The following is a 19,302-nucleotide window of genomic DNA, read 5'->3' as shown; positions in this document are numbered from 1 at the left end:
AGCAGCTCATAATTAAGCACAGTCACATTTCTGTAGCAACGCCTATAAATATTTATGTCAAATGGAACCAACAAAAGTAACTCTTAAGCCTCACATCAGTTCAGGTCAGTTTTGCTGCCAAATAAATCTGTACCAAACATACAAAAAAAAAAAAAAACACCTAAACTTGTGCTTTCCAAAGCTCTAGGGTATTAGAGTTGTTTATATGGGATGGTAGGGTGACTGTTTATATGCAAGCAAATCATTAAATCTCTCTAGGCATCAATCCCCTCTGCAAAAGGAAAACAGGTCACATGAATTGTGAAGATTCAATGAAATACTGAACTAGTTAAGGAACATAAATAATCACTTTTAGTACACAGCAACCACTCAGGAAATGGGGCTTCCCTAGGGACTTAGATGGTAAAGAATCTCCTGCAATGTGGGAGACCTGGGTTCGATCCCTGGGTCATGAAGAGCCCCTGGAGAAGGGAATGACTACCCACTCCAGTATCTTGCCTGGAGAATCCCATAGACAGAGGAGCCTGGTGGGCTACAGTCATGGGACTGCAATGAGTTCGACATGACTGAGCAACAAATATACACAGTAAGCTTTCAGGAAATACTGGCAAATCTTTACTCAGCAATGCATTACATGCTCAGAAGCAGTCTATGTGTACCAACAGCCCATGCCATAGGATCCACGCGTTCCTTCTGATCTACGGTACACTGCTCTATTGTTTTTACTATGTCTTTCTTGTCTCTTTTCTACAGAGGCCACAGAGGAGGCTAAGGTTCATGAGATGGACCCGCTTAAGGGTGGAGAAATAGGCTTATCAGATACAGCCCTGACAGCTGAATAATACTTGGATCATTTAAGCTACACCTGACCCTTTCTTAAGAGCATAGGAACTTTCTTCCTCACAGGCAGCCTTTCACTCATTAAAGAGTGGGCTCATCCACTCCACTCTCAAATCAGAAGTCTAGGCCACCCCATTTTGATCCTGGACCCTGCAGTAAACACCTCACCCAGTCCCCTCATGCCTCTGGCTACTGCTTTACCTATAATCCATTTACCATGCAGGAGACACAGCAATCTTTTAAAATATAAATCAGATCACTTCACGCCCCTGCTTAAATTCTTCCATGTGGTTCTCCATGCACTTTAAATCTGAAGGCCCCAAGCCTCTGGGGCCTGGTGTGTCTGGCCCCAGCCTGTCTCTCCACCAGCTCACACCTTCTCCCCACTGTCCTCCTCCTGCTAGTCTCCCAGCTCCTAGAACCTTACAGACCTCAATACAGCTCAGGACATCAGCAGAGCCATCTTCTGCCTACACTGCTCTCTTCTCTCCCATCCCTGGCACCCTTCAACACAGTGTCAGCCTAGAGTCACCTCCTCGGACACTTCCAACCACCTACTCCAATGGAGGTTCTGCCTGTTACTCTCAGGACCCTGCATCTTTCCTTCAGAGTATTTAAAACACTTTTAAAGTATATTATTAATTTATGCAGGGTTTGCCTGACTGCACTAACAAACAATATACTCCATGAAAGCCGAGGACTATTATCTTGTTTACTGTGGCATCTCCTGGGTCTGGCAAATAGTAGGTACCCAATTACTTACGGAATAAATGAATGAACAAATCAATGTAAAGGTGACCTCTGACCTACTATTTCTTATCAAATTACTTTTGTAATCAGAACTTTACAAATGGGACATGATCAGGAAGTTTACTTACAGGTCAGATATCTGGAATGGGTTAAATATACAAATGGTGGCTGCTGCTGTTGCTGCTAAGTTGCTTCAGTCGTGTCCGACTCTGTGCGACCCCATAGACGGCAGCCCACCAGGCTCCCCCGTCCCTGGGATTCTCCAGGCAAGAATACTGGACTGGGTTGCCATTTCCTTCTCCAATGCATGAAAGTGAAAAGTGAAAGTGAAGTCGCTCAGTCGTGTCAGACTCTTCTCGACCCCATGGACTACAGCCTACCAGGCTCCTCCACTCATGGGATTTTCCAGGCAAGAGTACTGGAGTGGGGTGCCATTGCCTTCTCTGACCAATGGTGGCCAAGTTCCCAGATGAGTCCATTAAAAGGGGTTCTGATCACCAACTCCAATGTAGGGAAGAAGGTTGCTTCACGTGTGGGAGCCAGTGTACAATAAAGCGTGTACTGTAGATTAGAATACACACACAGAACACACGGCTGTGTGTTCACAGCTCAGTGCAATTCCGACACTACGTACTGGAGACAACACAGATTCCACAGGCAAAGGGCTCAGTCTGACAATACCATCCCCACTTCAGACCAGCTACAAGCCCAGATTGTTACATGTAGCACATCTGACCCACCACCTACAGACTGCAAGTTCTCCTGAGCCCCTTCTTGTGTTCAACTAATTTGCTCAAGTGGCTCATGGAACTCAAAAAACCCGTTTACTTCCTAGATCACCAGTTTATTCTAAAAGGTTGTAACTCGGGAACAGTCAGATGGAGGACATGCAGAGGGCAAGGCATGTGGGAAGCAGAGAGGACCCTGCACCCCCTCTCTGGGCCCCACTCTTGCAGCACCTCCACATGCTCACCAACCCAGAAGCTCTCCAAACCAAACCGCTCCTCTGTGGAGTTTCAAAGGTTTCCTCACACAGGCATAATTGAGTACATCTGCCCTTTCCAGCTGTGAAAAGAAGCGAAGCCAAAAGCAAAGGAGAAAGGAAAGATATAAGCATCTGAATGCAGAGTTCCAAAGAATAGCAAGGAGAGATAAGAAAGCCTTCCTCGGTGATCAATGAAAGAAATAGAGGAAAACAACAGAATGGGAAAGACTAAAGATCTCTTCAAGAAAATTAGAGATACCAAGGGAACATTTCATGCAAAGATGGACTCAATAAAGGACAGAAATGGTATGGACCTAACAGAAGCAGAAGATATTAAGAAGAGGTGGCAAGAATACACAGAAGAACTGTACAAAAGAGAGCTTCACGACCCAGATAATCATGATGGTGTGATCACTTATCTAGGGCCAGACATCCCGGAATGTGAAGTCAAGTGGGCCTTAGAAAGCATCACTATGAACAAAGCTAGTGCAGGTGATGGAATTCCAGTTGAGCTCTTCCAAATCCTGAAAGATGATGCTGTGAAAGTGCTGCACTCAATATGCCAGCAAATTTGGGAAACTCAGCAGTGGCCACAGGACTGGAAAAGGTCAGTTTTCATTCCAATCCCAAAGAAAGGCAATGCCAAAGAATGCTCAAACTACCACACAATTGCATTCATCTCACATGCTAGTAATGTTCAAAATTCTCCAAGCCAGGCTTCAGCAATATGTGAACCATGAACTTTCAGATGTTCAAGTTGGTTTTAGAAAAGGCAGAGGAACCAGAGACCAAATTGCCAACATTTGCTGGATCATCGAAAAAGCAAGAGAGTTCCAGAAAAACATCTATTTCTGCTTTATTGACTACGCCAAAGCCTTTGACTGTGTGGATCACAATAAACTGTGGAAAATTCTGAAAGAGATGGGAATACCAGACCACCTGACCTGCCTCTTGAGAAATTTGTATGCAGGTTAGGAAGCAACAGTTAGAACTGGACATGGAACAACAGACTGGTTCCAAATAGGAAAAGGAGTACATCAAGGCTGTATATTGTCACCCTGCTTATTTAACTTATATACAGAGTACATCATGAGAAATGCTGGGCTGGAAGAAGCATAAGCTGGAATCAAGACTGCCGGGAGAAGTATCAATCACCTCAGATATGCAGATGACACCATCCTTATGGCAGAAAGTGAAGAGGAACTAAAAAGCCTCTTGATCAAAGTGAAAGAGGAGAGTGAAAAAGTTGGCTTAAAGCTCAACATTCAGAAAACGAAGATCATGGCATCTGGTCCAAACACTTCATGGGAACAGATCAGGAAACAGCGGAAACAGTGCCAGACTTGATTTTTTTGGGCTCCAAAATCACTGCAGATGGTGATTGCAGCCATGAAATTAAAAGATACTTACTTCTTGGAAGGAAAGTTATGACCAACCTAGATAGCATTTTAAAAACCAGAGACATTATTTTGCCAACAAAGGTCCGTTAGGTCAAGGCTATGGTTTTTCCAGTAGTCATGTATGGATGCGAGAGCTGGACTGTGAAGAAAGCTGAGCGCCGAAGAATTGATGCTTTTGAACGGTGGTGTTGGAGAAGACTTGAGAGTCCCTTGGACTACAAGGAGATCCAACCAGTCTATCCTAAAGGAGATCAGTCCTGGGTGTTCATTGGAAGTACTGATGCTAAAGCTGAAACTCCAGTACTTTGGCCACCTCATGCGAAGGGTTGACTCAGTGAAAAGACCCTGATGCTGGGAGGGATTGGGGGCAGGAGGAGAAAGGGACGACAGAGGATGAGATGGCTGGATGGCATCACCGACTTGATGGACATGAGTTTGGGTAAACTCCGGGAGTTGGTGATGGACAGGGAACCTGGCGTGCTGCGATTCATGGGGTTGTAAAGAGTCAGACACGACTGAGCAACTGAACTGACTGACTGACTGCCCTCTCCAGAGGTCAGGAGATAGGACTGAACTATCCAGTCCTCTAATCACAAGGTTGGTTCTCCTGGCAACTAGTTCCCACTCAAGGATGCTTTCCAAGTCACTTCACTAACAGAAAAGACACCTTTATTTCTCTCATCTTTGAAGAAATTCTAAGAGTTTTAGGAGTTCTATGCTAGAAACAGGGGCTATGTTTAATGTGATATTTCTTATTATAAATCACCATATCACACCCAAGAATATCTGTTTCAATACACTGTGTAGTTGGATCATTTTTGATGGCACAACCTAAATTCTGGGGAAAGGGGGTCACTTACTTGCCAGTACCTCTTGTGTTCACAAGAGTACTTCAGACAACAGACGGCAACAGGAACTCACATGGAGAATCAACTAGTGGGGGGGACCACATAAATGGAGAAATAAAAGGAAAACAGGAATAAAAAACAAACGGAATACTTCAAAGATGACCAGCTGTTCCTGTGACTGGTCAGTGGAAGCCACCATTATTTTATCATGTCTGTTTCCATGTCTGTTTGACTGTCTGATGGTGACTTGTAAGTTTTCAGAGAGCAGGAGCCACAACATGTACATTTTCCCATGTTCTGCAAACTCTTAGCATAGTATTATGTGTCCTAATTACTCCAAAGAACTGGCCTTTGCCTGGTGTGCCTTATACCCAGGATATGCCATAATGACTAGCACTATATTAATTTGCAGTTATTTATATATTGAATATCAACATTCTAAAGTCTTTTTATGGGCATATGTATTTTCATTGTGTTCACATACTGTCTCCTTAGCCAGACACATTTACATCTTCAGAAGATAAATTTTTAAAAGAAGAAAAGGGCAGAACACCAAGAAAAGCTAAAAAATTTCATCAAGATGAGGAAGTCCAAAATGTAAAACGAGGACTTCCCTGCTTGTTCAGTGGTTACGAATCCACCTGCCAACGCAGGGGACCCCGGTTCAGTCCCTGGTCCAGGAAGATCCCACACGTCGCAGGGCAACTAAGCCCGTGCACCACAACTACTGAAGCTCACGTGCTCTGCGACAGGAGAATCCACGGCAACGAGAAGCCCACACAGCGCAGCTGGAGGACAGCCCCACCCACCACTGTAGAGAAGAGCCCTCGCGGCAACGAAGACTCAGCACAGCCCAGGATAAACAAAGGAACGCAAAGGTCCACATCCACAGGTAAAACGAGCTGAGGTTCCTGAGAAAAGCCAACTACAGTGAAAAGGGGATTCTGTAGAGCAGAAAGGAAAAGGCCGCTGTACGTGTTCTATTATTAAGAGACAGGGAGATACAGACTCATTCAATGACAACTTTTTTTGTCCTAGAAAGGACAAAACAAAATTGTTTTGTTTTAAAATTAGAAAAAACATTTTGTTTTTTTTTAATTTTTAAATTTTGTTCTTAAATTAGAAAAAAAAATTAGAAAAAACAAAATAAAACTCTATTCCAGAAGGATGAACACAAGTCGATATAAGAGGAAACTAAAGACCGAGACATTCCAGGAAACGAGGGTATCTAGGTGCTTAGTGTCAGTTAAATTCCCCAAAGGCAGTACTGTATTTCACAGCACTGTTCTCCAACCTTCTTCATATCATGGCACACACAGAAAATACTAATATTTGTCTGGCCCACTGTAGTACCCTATGGTAAAGAATACCAGTCTTTGGAAGCTCCCTGGTTGGCCAGCTTGGGAGCTCTGGCTACAAGGGCCAAAAGAATCCATTTCTTATGTGCCTGTAAGAATTCCCATTGCCCCAGTACTTGGATACTATAAGAATTGGAAAGCTGACCTAGGATCAAAGGAGATATGGCTACATCCTAGCCTGTGTTCACACGTTCATCAAGAATATGCAAGCCTAGCTGTCTTTGCAGTGGATTGAAACATGGTCTTCAAACAGATATGACCATGCACTAATGCCAGGAATCTGTGAATGTGACCTTCTCTGGAAAAAGAATCTCTGTAGCGTTATCAAGTTAAGGATTTCATGATGAGATCCATCCCAGATTTAGGGTGGCCCTACATCCAATGATGTATTAAAAAGCAGAGACATCATTTTGCCTAACAAAGGTCTGTTTAGTCAAAGCTACGTTTTTTTCCAGCGGTCATGTATTGATGTGAGAGATGGACTGTAAAGAAGGCTGAGCACCGAAAAATTGATGCTTTCAAACTGTGGTGCTGGAGAAGACTCTGGAGAGTCCCTTGGACAGCAAAGAGATCAAACCAGTCAATCTTAAAGGAAATCAACCCTGAATATTCACTGGAAGGACTGACGCTGAAGCTGAAGCTCCAATACTTGGACCGCCTGATGCGAAGAGCTGATTTTTCTTGGAAAAGACTCTAATGCTCAAAAAGACTGAAGGCAAAAGAAGGAGACAGCAGAGAATGAGATGTTTAGATAGCATCACCAACTCAATGGACATGACTCTGAGCCAACTCCAAGAGATAATGGATAACAGAGGAGCCTGTCATGCTGCAGTCCACTGCGTAAAGAGCTGAACACGACTTAGCGACTGAACAACAACACATCCAATGATGGGTGTCGTTCTAAAAGAAAGGCAAGAGATTTGAGACTCAGGCACCAGGAAGAAGGCCATGTACAGACAGAGTTCAGAGTTCTGTAACTGTCAGAAGATGGAAGAAGCGAGGAAGAACTCACCCTCTGAAGAAGGGAGTAGGGCCCAGCCAACACCATAATTTGGATTTTGGGCCTCCAGAACTGTGAGAGAATTAATTTCCCTACAGGAGCCCCAAGAAACTAAGATAATCCTCTTTTTCTTTTGCTGACAGACAAAAGTTTACAGGACATGCGGAAAGCAACAGAAATGTAAACATCTGGATTTCTGCAATGACCTTGACAAAAACTTGTGAAAAAGTTTGGATAAGCAACCACACCTCTCTCGTGGACTGAATTCTGGGCCAGAGTTACAAATGCAGCCTGAGACTGCTGCTCAGCAGAATCCCTCTGCTTCCCATCAGAATGGAAGTTCCTTGAGAGAAGGGCAGTTTTTGCCTGTTTTGTTCACTGCTACATCCCAGTGCCTAGAACTGTGGCAGGACAACATCAGGGTTTTCACCATATGAGCCAATTCATTACCTTTGTGTTCTCGTCTTGATCTGGCTTCTGTTTTCTTTTTTTACTTCGGCTGTGAAACTGTACCACTTCTACCAGCTCCCTGTCGTTCCTTGGGGGAGAGCAGGCTGCTGCAGCTCCAGAGACTACAGGTCCTACAGGAGAACCACTGGGGGTCACAGCAGGAGCGCCCTGCAGCTCTTCCTGGAGCTCCTGGAAGAAGCTGGCAGCATTCTTCCTCTGGCCTCTGACAAGAGATTCGGGTTGGGGAGCTGGCTCTGTTGCCAAGGATGCCAGGGTCCCCGTACCTCTCTTCTTCTCTCTCTTTTTTCTGACTCTTTTCTCTTCTGTTTCATCTTCTGTCTCTCCTGTTTGTTTGAACACAAAAAGGAAAAATAAATATTTTGTGCTTCAGCTGTCACCAATATCAAATCATATGAATGCACACATCCATATGTCACAGTTTACAAACACCCAGAAATACACACAAAGAAGATATTTGTTTTTCTTCGGAGGGTCGTATTCAATATCTGCACAATTCAGAGACTCCAAAGCACTTAGTCATCTTTTCCCAAGGTAATTACATTCATGTCTTTGACTCTTAGTACAATTACCTAGTCCTTACCTTGGTCCTGACTAAAAGCGTCATCATGACAACACCCCAGGAACTGGTAATCCTAGCTGGCTCACAGTCTGTACCAAAAATGTAAGTACATCCACCACTGCTTCTTTTTAACACTCTCTAGGGTTACAGGTGGGTACCATAGTCTTCCTATTTCCTTTCATGGTTATAAACTAAAATGAATCTAAGACAACTAGCTTAATTTGAAAGGCTTTGAAAGTGAAAAAGTGAAAGCCGCTCAGTTGTGTCCGACTCTTTGTGACACCATGGACTCCTCTGTCTGTGGAATTTTCAGGCAAGAACACTGGAGTGGGCAGTCATTTCCTTCTGTAGGGGATCTTCCTGACCCAGGGATCAAATCCGGGTCTCTTGCATTGCAGGCAGATTCTTTACCATCTGAGCCACCAGGGAAGCCCAAGATCAACCTAAGACAATTAGCTAAATTTGAATCCCTTTATTTGCAACTAATATACCTCCCCTTTATTTTAACTGTTTAAACTCTGACCAGTCACCTGAAGGTTCGGACAAGAACTCTAGGCCTCACTACTGACTGACAGTATGAATATCACAGGGCTCTCTAAATATTAGCTGAGTATTTATGCTTGTTTGTATTTTCTCAGATTTTTATTCAGTAAATGTGTATCAGACTTCTTTACCACTGGACCCGACCCCAGTGGTCAGTGGTAAAGAATGCACCTTGCAATGTAGGGGACACATACTTGATACCTGCTTCTGGAAGATTCCACATGCTGTGGGGCAACTAAGCTTGTGGGCCACAACGACTGAGCCCACAAACTGCGACTACTGACGCCTGTGCATCTAGAGCCTGTGTTCTGCAACAAGAGAAGTCCCCACAAGGAGAAGCCAGAGCACCACCACTAGAGAAGAGCTCTTGCTCATGCTCACCGCAACTAGAGAAAAGCCCAGGTAGGTGCAGCATTGAAGACCCAGTGCAGCCAAAACTTAAATTTAAAATACAAACCTTTAATAAGAAAATATATGTATTTAGAGTCGATGAGAAAACCTTGGTCAAGATGTGGAGTAGAAGGATGTATGCTCATCTCCTCCTGCAAGAGTACCAAAATTGCAACTAGCTGTTGAACAATCATTGACAGGAAGATGCTGGAACTCACCAAAAAAAAAAAGACACCCCATGTCCAAAGACAAAGAAGAAGCCACAGCCAGATGTAGGAGGGGTGCAAACACAATAAAATCAAAACCCATACCCGCTGGGTGGGTGACCCACAGACTGGAGAACAATAAAACCAAAGAAGTTCTCACACTGCTGTGAAGGTTCTGAACCCCACGTCAGGCTTCCCAGCCTGAGGATATAACACAAGAACTTGGAATCCCCAGGGAATCTGGCCTTGAGGGCCAGTGGGATTTGATTACAGGCCTTCCAAAGGACTGAAAGAAACAGAGACTCCAGTCTTTGGAGGTCACAAACAAAATTTTGTACATACCAAGACCCAGAGGAGAGGAGCAATGACTTCAAAGCATACTGAACCTAAAGTACCTGCTAGTGTGGGAGGGCCTCCTCGGGAGGTGCGGGTTGGCAGGGGCTCACCACAGGGACGGGGGCACTGGAAAGTCTCCCTTAGAGTAAACCCTCCTGGAGTTTGCCATTAACCCTACAGTAGAGCCCTCAGACCCCAGGGCTGGGATGCCTCAGGCCAACTACCAGGGAGGCAGTGCAACCCCACCCATCAGTAGACAATTGGATCAAAGCTTTACTGAGCAAGGCCCTGCCCATCAGAGCCAGACCTAGTCCCTCCTATCAACAAAAGCTTGAGTAAGAGACAGTTGCTCAGTTGTGTTTGACTCTTTGCAACCCCATTTTGTCATAATAAAAATGACAAATAATATACAAGGGAACTGCCATCAGGCTATAAGCTGATTTCTCAACAGAAACTCTACAAGCCAGAAGGGAATGGCATGACATATTTAAAGTGATGAAAGAGAAGAGCCTACAACCAAGAATACTCTATCCAGTAAGACTCTCCTTCAGATATGATGGAGAAATTAAAAGCTTTCCAGACAAGTAAAAGGTAAGAGAATTCAGCACTATGGAACCAGCTTTACAACAAATGCTAAATGAACTTTCGGCAGGAAACACAAGAAAAGGGAAAGACCTATACAATTAAGACAATGGTAATAATATAGGAGGATATTATTATATTATATACAGTAATAAAATAATATGATCATACATATAGATCCTTCGATGTAAATGGATTAAATGCACCAACCAAAAGACACTGGGTGGGTGAAAAATGTGCATGTATGCACTTCCACTTATCACATCACTCTACTTGATCCCCCCTAAATTCTATGTAATTATTTTATATTGTTAATCATGTTCCCATTACGACTTGCAATTGTAATTATCTTTTACTTTTTGTCTGGCTATTGACTGTGAAAACTGATAAACATCTTTTACTTTGTAATTATGTAACTACTACTCACTTAACACTATTGTATCATGATTGGTCAACAGAAAAATAATAGAACTCTGTATCACCAAAACTAGGATCTAGTAGAAAAACCTGTAATCACTTTTTAAAATCCAGATGCATATCAGAATTATCTTGAATTTTTTTGAAAAATACAAATGCTCAGGTAGTTTTTTTCTTCAGAGCTCCAGATATGTTTCTAATGAGCACTCATGTTTAAAAACAATAAGACTATAGATGATCTTTTACTTTTCACCTAGTTTCACTTTTTCTACTTCATAGTCAGTGCTCCCGTTTCATTTAGTTTATGTTCTCCAATTTCTCCATTTCTTTCCTTCTAAAAAACTTTTGTATAGATATGTATAATATATATATTTAAGAAAACTTGAGTTTTTGCCTAACTAAAAAAATTACATTTTGATTCCACTTGTTTGACTTAGTATAAACAGAATGCTAGATTTCTAATTAAAAAATAGATATGCACAAGCAACAAAGGTTTACTGTATAGCACATAGAACTATAGTCAATATTTTGTAATAACCTATGATGGAAAATAATTTCGAAAAATAATATGTGTATTTGTATAAATAACCTTGCTGTGCACCTGAAACAGTGTAAGTCAACTATATTTCAATAAAATACACACATTAAAAAAAGAGCCAACTAAACTTTGGCTTTAGGGATATAAAAACAAGTAGATACTGCCCGTGTCTTCAGAGCTCCAAGTGTAAGTTCCAGCCTGTGTTAATACAAACTATATTTAGGATTCTGCAGATACAGTCTTCTCCAGGACTTCTCAAGGTCAGAGACTAAGTCTTCTCTGTCTTCCAACATTTCCAAAGGCCCAGAGATACTCTGTCCACAGTACAAGTCAATACAAGTGAGGGAGGTGGAGACAGACAGTGTGGGGCTTAGAACCCAAGCTCTTCAAGTTACTAGCTGGGTGAACTTACAAGTTTTTTAACTTCTAGTGCTTATTTCTACAATAATGCTATTTGTCTTGTAATAATAGTATCAATGACAATATCTATTTCATAGAATTGTTGTGATAATTAAATGAGTATATACATGTAAAGTATGGAGTATATGGTAAAACCGCAATGCTTTTTTAGCTATTATTTTTATTCCAAGCTATGTAATGAGCTTAGAATTTGGAGCAACTGACTCCAAAATAAAACAGCAACATCACACTACAAATCGAAGAAATGTGTTTGACCTATACGGCACTAATGCCTAATGATTTCTGGTGCATGAAGGAGTGTCATCTTCCCTGGGGCAAATTCTTCAGAGTGTGTAGAACTGGCTCCTTGCTGAAGTGCCAGGAGTTCCCAGCCTTTAATAATAAGTTTCCTTTTCCGCAATCAAGATGAAGGAAGGCGAGCATAAGTCAGCCAACTCAAGGCTGAAAGGTCGTGAAAAGCTTCATGTGAAACCGTTCTCTGAAGTCACTAAAAGACTGGGTCCCAACGCGACAAGGTGCCACCAATGCCCGAGGGTCAGGCGGATCTGGGGGTGCGTGGGGGAAAGGGGCTTGCCAGAGGTCGGGAGTGAGAAAGGACGCTATTTCCAGAGCATGAGGTCCTGTGCACATCTCCTCGTTAAGTCTGAAAGCCTTAATGCTTTCGACAAGCAAGCCGGTTGGCCCCCACACTCAGGAACGAGTTGGGACATCTGATTCATAGAAAGACTCACAAATCCCGGTCGTAGGCGAGGGGAGGGTGCAGGACCCATTATCTGAACCAGGTTGTACGAGCCGAGGGGTGCTCCAGGAGCCTGAGGCCAGCCAGGTACGGGGTCCTCAAGTCGGCTCTCCACGTGGGCTCCGAGGCCCCGCACTCACCAAAGTCGTAGAGGTTCTGGAGCAAAGAGTCCAGAAGGGCCTGAGAACCGGGAGGCCCAGAAATCGCCAACCGGGTCTCCTGAGCCATGGTGAGGCCAGCGGGCCGCGGAAAGACAGGGCAGATCTTGCGGACCTCCCGCCGCTCGGCGTCCGCTTCCGGTTTCCGACGGGCTGCGCGCGCCGCAAGTCCCTGCGCGGCTTCCGTCCTGGTTAAGATGGCGGCGCCCGGGGTCCTGTGGAGCGGCCGTAGAGGGTGCTGCCGCCCTAGGCGAGGTCGGGCCGCCCCGCGCGGAAGAACCGCCCACAGCAGCACCACCACCACCGCTTAGCAAAGAATCGCAGGCCACGCCCGGGACAACAGCCGCAGCATGGATCATTCCAGTTCATCCAACTCTTGTTTCTCCGTTGGCTCCACCAGTCCCGGGGCTGTCGTGCTTCTCTACTCGGTATGCGCCCAGGGGAGCGAGGCCGGGGCGGGGCTGCGAGAGGACCCGCTTCTCTTGGTCCCGGGTTCCTCCGGGCTGCGACCCTAGGTCCGAAGGAGTGGGTCCGAGATCCCCAGAGGAGAGACTAGGTGATTGATTTGGTTTCCAGGGCGACGGTGTATCTCGGTGTGTGTGAACGTCAGTATGCTTTTAGAAGTTTGTCTTGGTGATGGTTCCTGCCCGCTTGTTCCTTCCCTTTCACTCCACCAGGCATGGGGCCTTCAGGAAGCCTCTGACACAAAAACGAGGGAGTAGAGTTGGGAATCTCCCTCTCTAGCGAGGGCGTGTCGAACTACCTTTTGGTTGATTTCTCGAACCGGAGAATCCTGCGGGTCTGACCCAACCTGAGGTAGCCTGTGGTTCCCCATCCCGCTCTTTTGCAGGTGTGATATTCCTGGGAGAAAAAGTATTTGGCTTGTATGTGTGCATCGAGTTTCTAAGACTTCTAATCTAAGAAGATTTGGAGCTTCTGGAAATTTTTATTGTGTTTCTGTCTCTGTCCATCATTGTACTTTTCCCACAAGTCATTTTGAAAGACAGCTAATGGCACCCGACCTCCCTACAATTGGCCTTTTCACCGCCTAAACCCCTTCTCCTGATTTTAACTTTTTTGCCAACGGAATGTTGGTAACTCACTGTTTCATGAAGAAATTTTGAGGCAGAAATTTGTAGCTCTCAATATTGCACTACCCTGGGGCAATTGACTTTAAAAAAAATTAATTTTTATTTACCATAGGAAGAAATAAAAGTGCATATTTTAAAGTCATGTTATCTATGTTCTGGCTTAAATCTAAGGTTAATTTATGTAGGAACGTGGTAACAGGGAAAACATGAAAGAGCAAAGTAAACAAGAAACTCAGTTTCAGAAAAGAATGTACATATGATAAAGAATCAACCTGCAATGCAGGTGACCCGGGTTGGATCCCTGGGTCTGGAAGATCCCCTAGGGACAGGATTGGCAACCCTCTGCAGTGTTCTTGCCTGGGAAATCGCATGGACACAGGAGCCTGGCAGGCTAGTCTATGGGGTTGCACAGAATTGGACATGACTTAGTGACTGAACAACAACAACAACAAAACCCACCTCTACCTTCAAATTGGGAAATCAGTGGAACATGGGAAAACGTCTGTTCCCTTGCTGTGAAGAGCCTGGACTTATAATTGCTGCTAATTGTCCACTCTCCTAAGGTTTATCACTTGACCTCTCTCTTCATTGACCTCACTTCATAGTTCAGTGAAATATTTCAACCTTGGAATGTAGTGAAGAGGGTTACTGTATAGCTCTGACTCCCTATAGGTAGCTTTTTCAGCCCTAAACTGGTTTATGAATTAACAGCAATTTTCCGCATGTGTATTAAAGGAAGTAATTGAATTTTTATTTCCTCCGCTCACCAAAGGTAAGACTTTGGTCCACTTTTTCACGTGAAAAACTAAAGCAATTGCATGTACACTGTTACTACTTTTGAAGCTAGACAGCAACCCTCACTACTCTTAAGACTACAGTCTTTAGTTTCTTATTAACCTGAAGTTTTTCTTACTGGTTCAGACCGCCCTTATATATTTCGTTGCCAGGCTCTTAATTGTGCAACACTCTGATCTTAAGAGATGTTTTAGAAACCACTAATTGCAGCAGATGTTGCAGTAGTAGGTACCTACAGTGTTCTAGTCAGCATTGACAGTGTCCAAGATATGGAAGTTAAAGATCCACCTCTTGCCTTTAGGGACTTCACAGGAGATCATGAAAATAAATAATCATAATTAAGTGAGATAAGGGCTTCCCAGGTGGCGTTAGTAGTAAAGAACATGCCTGCCAATGCAGGAGACATAGAGATGTGAGTTGAATCCCTGGGTTAGGAAGATACCCTGGAGGAGGGCATGACAGCCCATTCCAATGTTCTTGCCTGCAGAACCCCATGGACTGGTGGGTTACAGTTCATCCATGGGGTCATGAAGAGTCAGACACAACTGAATCAACTTAGTACCTAGGCAAGTGAGATAAGCGCAGTGATTGAAGTATGCTGAGTATGCTGTGGGAGGGATAAGGAGGAGCACCCAACCTCTGTCTGGGAACTTGGAGAAGGCTTCTAAGAAAATATGACACCTGAAATGAGATTTTAAAATATGAATGGTAGATGAGGAAGAGGAAGACTACCCTAGATGCCAGTGTAAGAAAACCACATCCTAGCATGTTTGGGGGAACCAAAATAGACAAGGGTAGAATAAACGGAATATGAGAAGCACCGCGGGATCATGGAAAAAGCAAGAGTTCCAGAAAAACATCTATTTCTGCTTTATTGACTATGCCAAAACCTTTGACTGTGTGGATCACAATAAACTGAGGAAAATTCTCAAAGAGATGGGAATACCAGACCACCTGACCTGCCTCTTGAGAAATCTGTATGCAGGTCAGGAAGCAACAGTTAGAACTGGACATGGAACAACAGACTGGTTCCCAATAAGAAAAGGAGTACGTCAAGGCTGTATATTGTCACCCTGCTTATTTAACTTATATGCAGAGTACATCATGAGAAATGCTGGACTGGAAGAAACACAAGCTGGAATCAAGATTGCCGGGAGAAATATCATTAACCTCAGATATGCAGATGACACCACCCTTATGGCAGAAAGTGAAGAGGAACTCAAAAGCCTCTTGATAACAGTGAAACAGGAGAGTGAAAAAGTTGGCTTAAAACTCAACATTCAGAAAACAAAGATCATGGCATCCGGTCCCATCACTTCATGGGAAATAGATGGGGAAACAGTGGAAACTGTGTCAGACTTTATTTTTTGGGGCTTCAAAATCACTGCAGATGGTGACTGCAGCCATGAAATTAAAAGACGCTTACTCCTTTGGAAGGAAAGTTATGACTAACCTAGATATCATATTCAAAAGCAGAGACATAACTTTGCCAACAAAGGTCCGTCTAGTCAAGGCTATGGTTTTTCCTGTGGTCATGTATGGATGTGAGAGTTGGACTGTGAAAAAGGCTGAGCACCGAAGAATTGATGCTTTTGAACTGTGGTGTTGGAGAAGACTCTTGAGAGTCCCTTCAACTGCAAGGAGATCCAACCAGTCCATTCTAAAGGAGATCAGCCCTGGGATTTCTTTGGAAGGAATGATGCTAAAGCTGAAACTCCAGTACTTTGGCCACCTCATGCAAAGAGTTGACTCATTGGAAAAGACCCTGATGCTGGGAGGGATTGGGGGCAGGAGGAGAAGGGAACGACAGAGGATGAGATGGCTGGATGGCATCACAGGCTTGATGGACGTGAGTCTGAGTGAACTCCGGGAGTTGGTGATGGACAGGGAGGCCTGGCGTGCTGCGATTCATGGGGTTCTAAAGAGTCAGACATGACTGAGCGACTGAACTGAACTGAATTGAGAAGCACTGCTAAACGATAGGCAGAGGATATTTCCTAAAGGAAGTTTATATGTTTAAATGTCCTTAAGGATAAATCTTAAACTTTATGAGGCAACCATTTGTTTATTTTTTTGGCTGCGCCATGTGGGACCTTGGTTTCCTGACTAGGGATTGAACCTGTTCCCCCTGTGCAGTTTTAACCCCCAGATCGCCAGGGAAGTCCCTACAGGGCATCATTTAAGGATGATCGGATTTGTATTTTTCAAAGTCCAAGAGAACTACTGCTGCTGCTGCTGCTGCTAAATCACATCAGTCGTGTCCGACTCTGTTCGACCCCATAGACAACAGCCCAACAGGCTCCTCTGTCCCTGGGATTCTCCAGGCAAGAATACTGGAGTGGGTTGCCATTTCCTTCTCCAATGCATGAAAGTGAAAAGTGAAAGTGAAGAAGACTACTAGGTTTCTCAAATGCTTGTGTGGATGATCTCTTTTACTTAAGCAAAGACTGTAGAATTAGAATCTGGTTAGGGAAGGAATCTGATCTGGAAGCATGAAGATCAGTTAGGACTCTATTGCCACAGTTCAGGGAAGTGATTGATGAAAGCCTGAAGTCAGGCAGTGGCAGTGAGTCTGTGGAGAAGGGAGATGGGTGAGTTTGTCTGGTGCTCGGGATAGTTACATGTGGCGGCTAAGAGGCTGAAGCTGACTCCCGATTTCTGCGATAGGGCACCTGGACAGATGATGCCACCTTTCACTGATAAGAAAGAGGAAGAGGAACAGGTTTAGTTGGGGTTATACAATAGTAATTTCAGTTTAGGATGTGGGGAGTTGGAGATGTAAGAGGCAACATCATGATTTTTAACTTGTGAATTATCTTGTTATGGACCTAATACATCACAAAGTATTGGGGAAACATCCAAATACAGTTAGAAATATGATATTTCTAATGATATGATCTATAAATATATTTCATATGATATTTAAATATGATACCAGAGTGAAAGAGGATGATCTGGCCTTAATACATGGATATGACAGCCATCCGCAAGTAGGTTGTATCTGAAGCCATAGGTCTGCTTGGAATCTTCCAGTGATACCACAGATGAAAAGCAGACTGGGACTGGGTAATTACTGGGTGTACCCATAACCCAAGTTAGAACTTCCTATTAGAGTCTGAATGAAAAGTCTAGTCCTTTTACAGTGTCCTACAAGACTACACAGTCGGGCAACTGCTCTGTCTCTTATTTGACTCATCTTGCTCGCTGGTATTCAGCCACACTGGCCTTCTGTTTCTCAGAAGTAAGCATGCTCCCTCCTCAGAGTACTTAAAGTCCTCTCTGTACAACATGCTGTGTTTTCCCAGAACTTTGCATTGCTGGCCTTTTATTATTATTATTATTATTATTATTGAGATCCCAGCTCAAGCATCATCTCCTCAAAGAGACCTTACCCCCACCACACACTCAGTCTAAAGTAGCTCTCCAATCACTCTTCATTAGCTACTGTTTTATTTTCTTTATATTCTGTCTTCAGTGTTATGCTACAACAGTCTTATCCTGACTTTCAAAGCTCATTAACTTGTATGAAGTTTGCAACCCTATGGTTAAAACACTGCTGTTATTAAAAATTAAAGATTATTATATAAATTTCCATTAAATAAATTCTGTTAAAAATAGTTAATACAACTCAGCACTTCCTCATTAGTTTACTAAATTTCACTGTTATGCTCTTGAAGTTATTTATGTCACACTGTAAGGTGGAAATCCTAAAGTACAGTGGCTCCTTCCATGTCCTCCTAACTCTGTGTTTAGTAAGGTTGTGTTGGTAGCTTGAGGCTTCCCAGGTAGCGCTAGTGGTAAAGGACCCGCCTGCCAATGCAGGAGAGATAAGAGACAGAGGTTCGATTCCTGGGTCGGGAAGACCCCCTGGAGGAGGGCATGGCAACCCACTCCAGTACTCTTGCCTGGAGAATCCCGTGGACAGAGAATCCCATGACACATAAGTCTGTAGGGCCGCACAGAGTCAGATACGATGAAGCACCTTAGCACGCATACAGGCATTGGTAGCTTGAAACTTGCCACGGTGGGAGGGTATAGACCACAGACACTGGCACATGCTATAAATCAAGGCTCTCCCATAGATGCACCTTTACCAGCATGTTCCTGGTGGACTTCCTACGTGAACCTATCTTGCTTCTTTGTTGTTTATCTCCTTAAGGGCAGGCACAGTCAGCCCCCTCAGGGCACATTTCCTGTCTGCCTTGTTCAGGCTGTATTCTTAGCCTGTAGAACAGTGCCGGGTATATTTGGGGCTCTCAGTCACTGTTGAGTGAATGGGCCCACCAGAGCAGTTGTAAGGGAGATACAGGTAGAGGCTTGCTGTACAAAGTAAGATAGGGAAGACAGTAGCGGAAAAACACTTCACCTCAGTCTTCTGACTTGGACTCCTCATTGTATTTTGGTCCTGTGAGTATTTATTTTAGGATGGTAAATACTTGTCCAGCAAGACGTGGGGAAGGCCAGTTAAGGAGCGGTAACACTCAACCCTGGCTGCGTGTTGGAAATATTTAAAGTACTTTCAAAAATACTTCTGATACACAGGTAGCATTCACAGACCAAAGTAATCAGGAATCTTTGGGAGGGCCTGGGTATCAGAATTTTTTTTAAGTCGTGTCGTGTCGTGAAGTCTCTCAGTCGTTTCCGACTGTCTGCGACCCCATGGACTGTAGCCTACCAGGTTCCTCCCTCCATGGGATTCTCCAGGCAAGAGTACTGGAGTGGGTTGCCATTTCCTTTTTTAAGTTCCCTGAGTTAATTTTAATATGCAGCCTGTGTTAAAACCACTGTATTAGACATTGAGTTAGACCAGATTGGGAGAAGTTTGAGCTTTAGACTAAATATTGGAGAGCTGTCATCAATAGGGCTCAAGAAGTGG

General features: G+C 43.9%; 2 protein-coding genes across 8 annotated transcripts in view; one reads left to right on the top strand and one right to left on the bottom strand.

The window, feature by feature from the left end:
* FSAF1 (40S small subunit processome assembly factor 1) overlaps positions 1-12,670 on the bottom strand; it is a 32,417-nt gene extending 19,747 nt beyond the window's left edge. For both annotated transcript variants that reach the window (XM_086381311.1, XM_086381310.1), the window contains exons 1-2: positions 12,523-12,670; positions 7,632-7,975 (exon numbers count right to left, since the gene is read on the bottom strand). Coding sequence is in view for 1 of the 2 variants with exons in the window: in XM_086381310.1 (XP_086237436.1) it covers positions 7,632-7,975; positions 12,523-12,610 (432 nt within the window). In the remaining variant the exon portion in view is untranslated. The remainder of the gene's footprint in view (positions 1-7,631; positions 7,976-12,522) is intronic.
* Positions 12,671-12,719: 49 nt separating this feature from the next.
* The window catches only part of GNPAT (glyceronephosphate O-acyltransferase), a 40,671-nt gene continuing 34,088 nt past the window's right edge, over positions 12,720-19,302 (top strand). For all 6 annotated transcript variants that reach the window (XM_086381307.1, XM_086381299.1, XM_086381306.1 and 3 more), the window contains exon 1: positions 12,720-12,968. Coding sequence is in view for 2 of the 6 variants with exons in the window: in XM_086381299.1 (XP_086237425.1) it covers positions 12,891-12,968 (78 nt within the window). In the remaining 4 variants the exon portion in view is untranslated. The remainder of the gene's footprint in view (positions 12,969-19,302) is intronic.

The sequence above is a fragment of the Bos grunniens genome, chromosome 28 (assembly GCF_055505025.1).
Source record: "Bos grunniens cultivar Pamir isolate PY7600 chromosome 28, Bosgru_T2T1.0, whole genome shotgun sequence".
NCBI lineage: Eukaryota > Metazoa > Chordata > Mammalia > Artiodactyla > Bovidae > Bos > Bos grunniens.
Note: the sequence above shows the minus strand (reverse complement) of the source record. Positions and strands in the feature narration are given on the sequence as shown.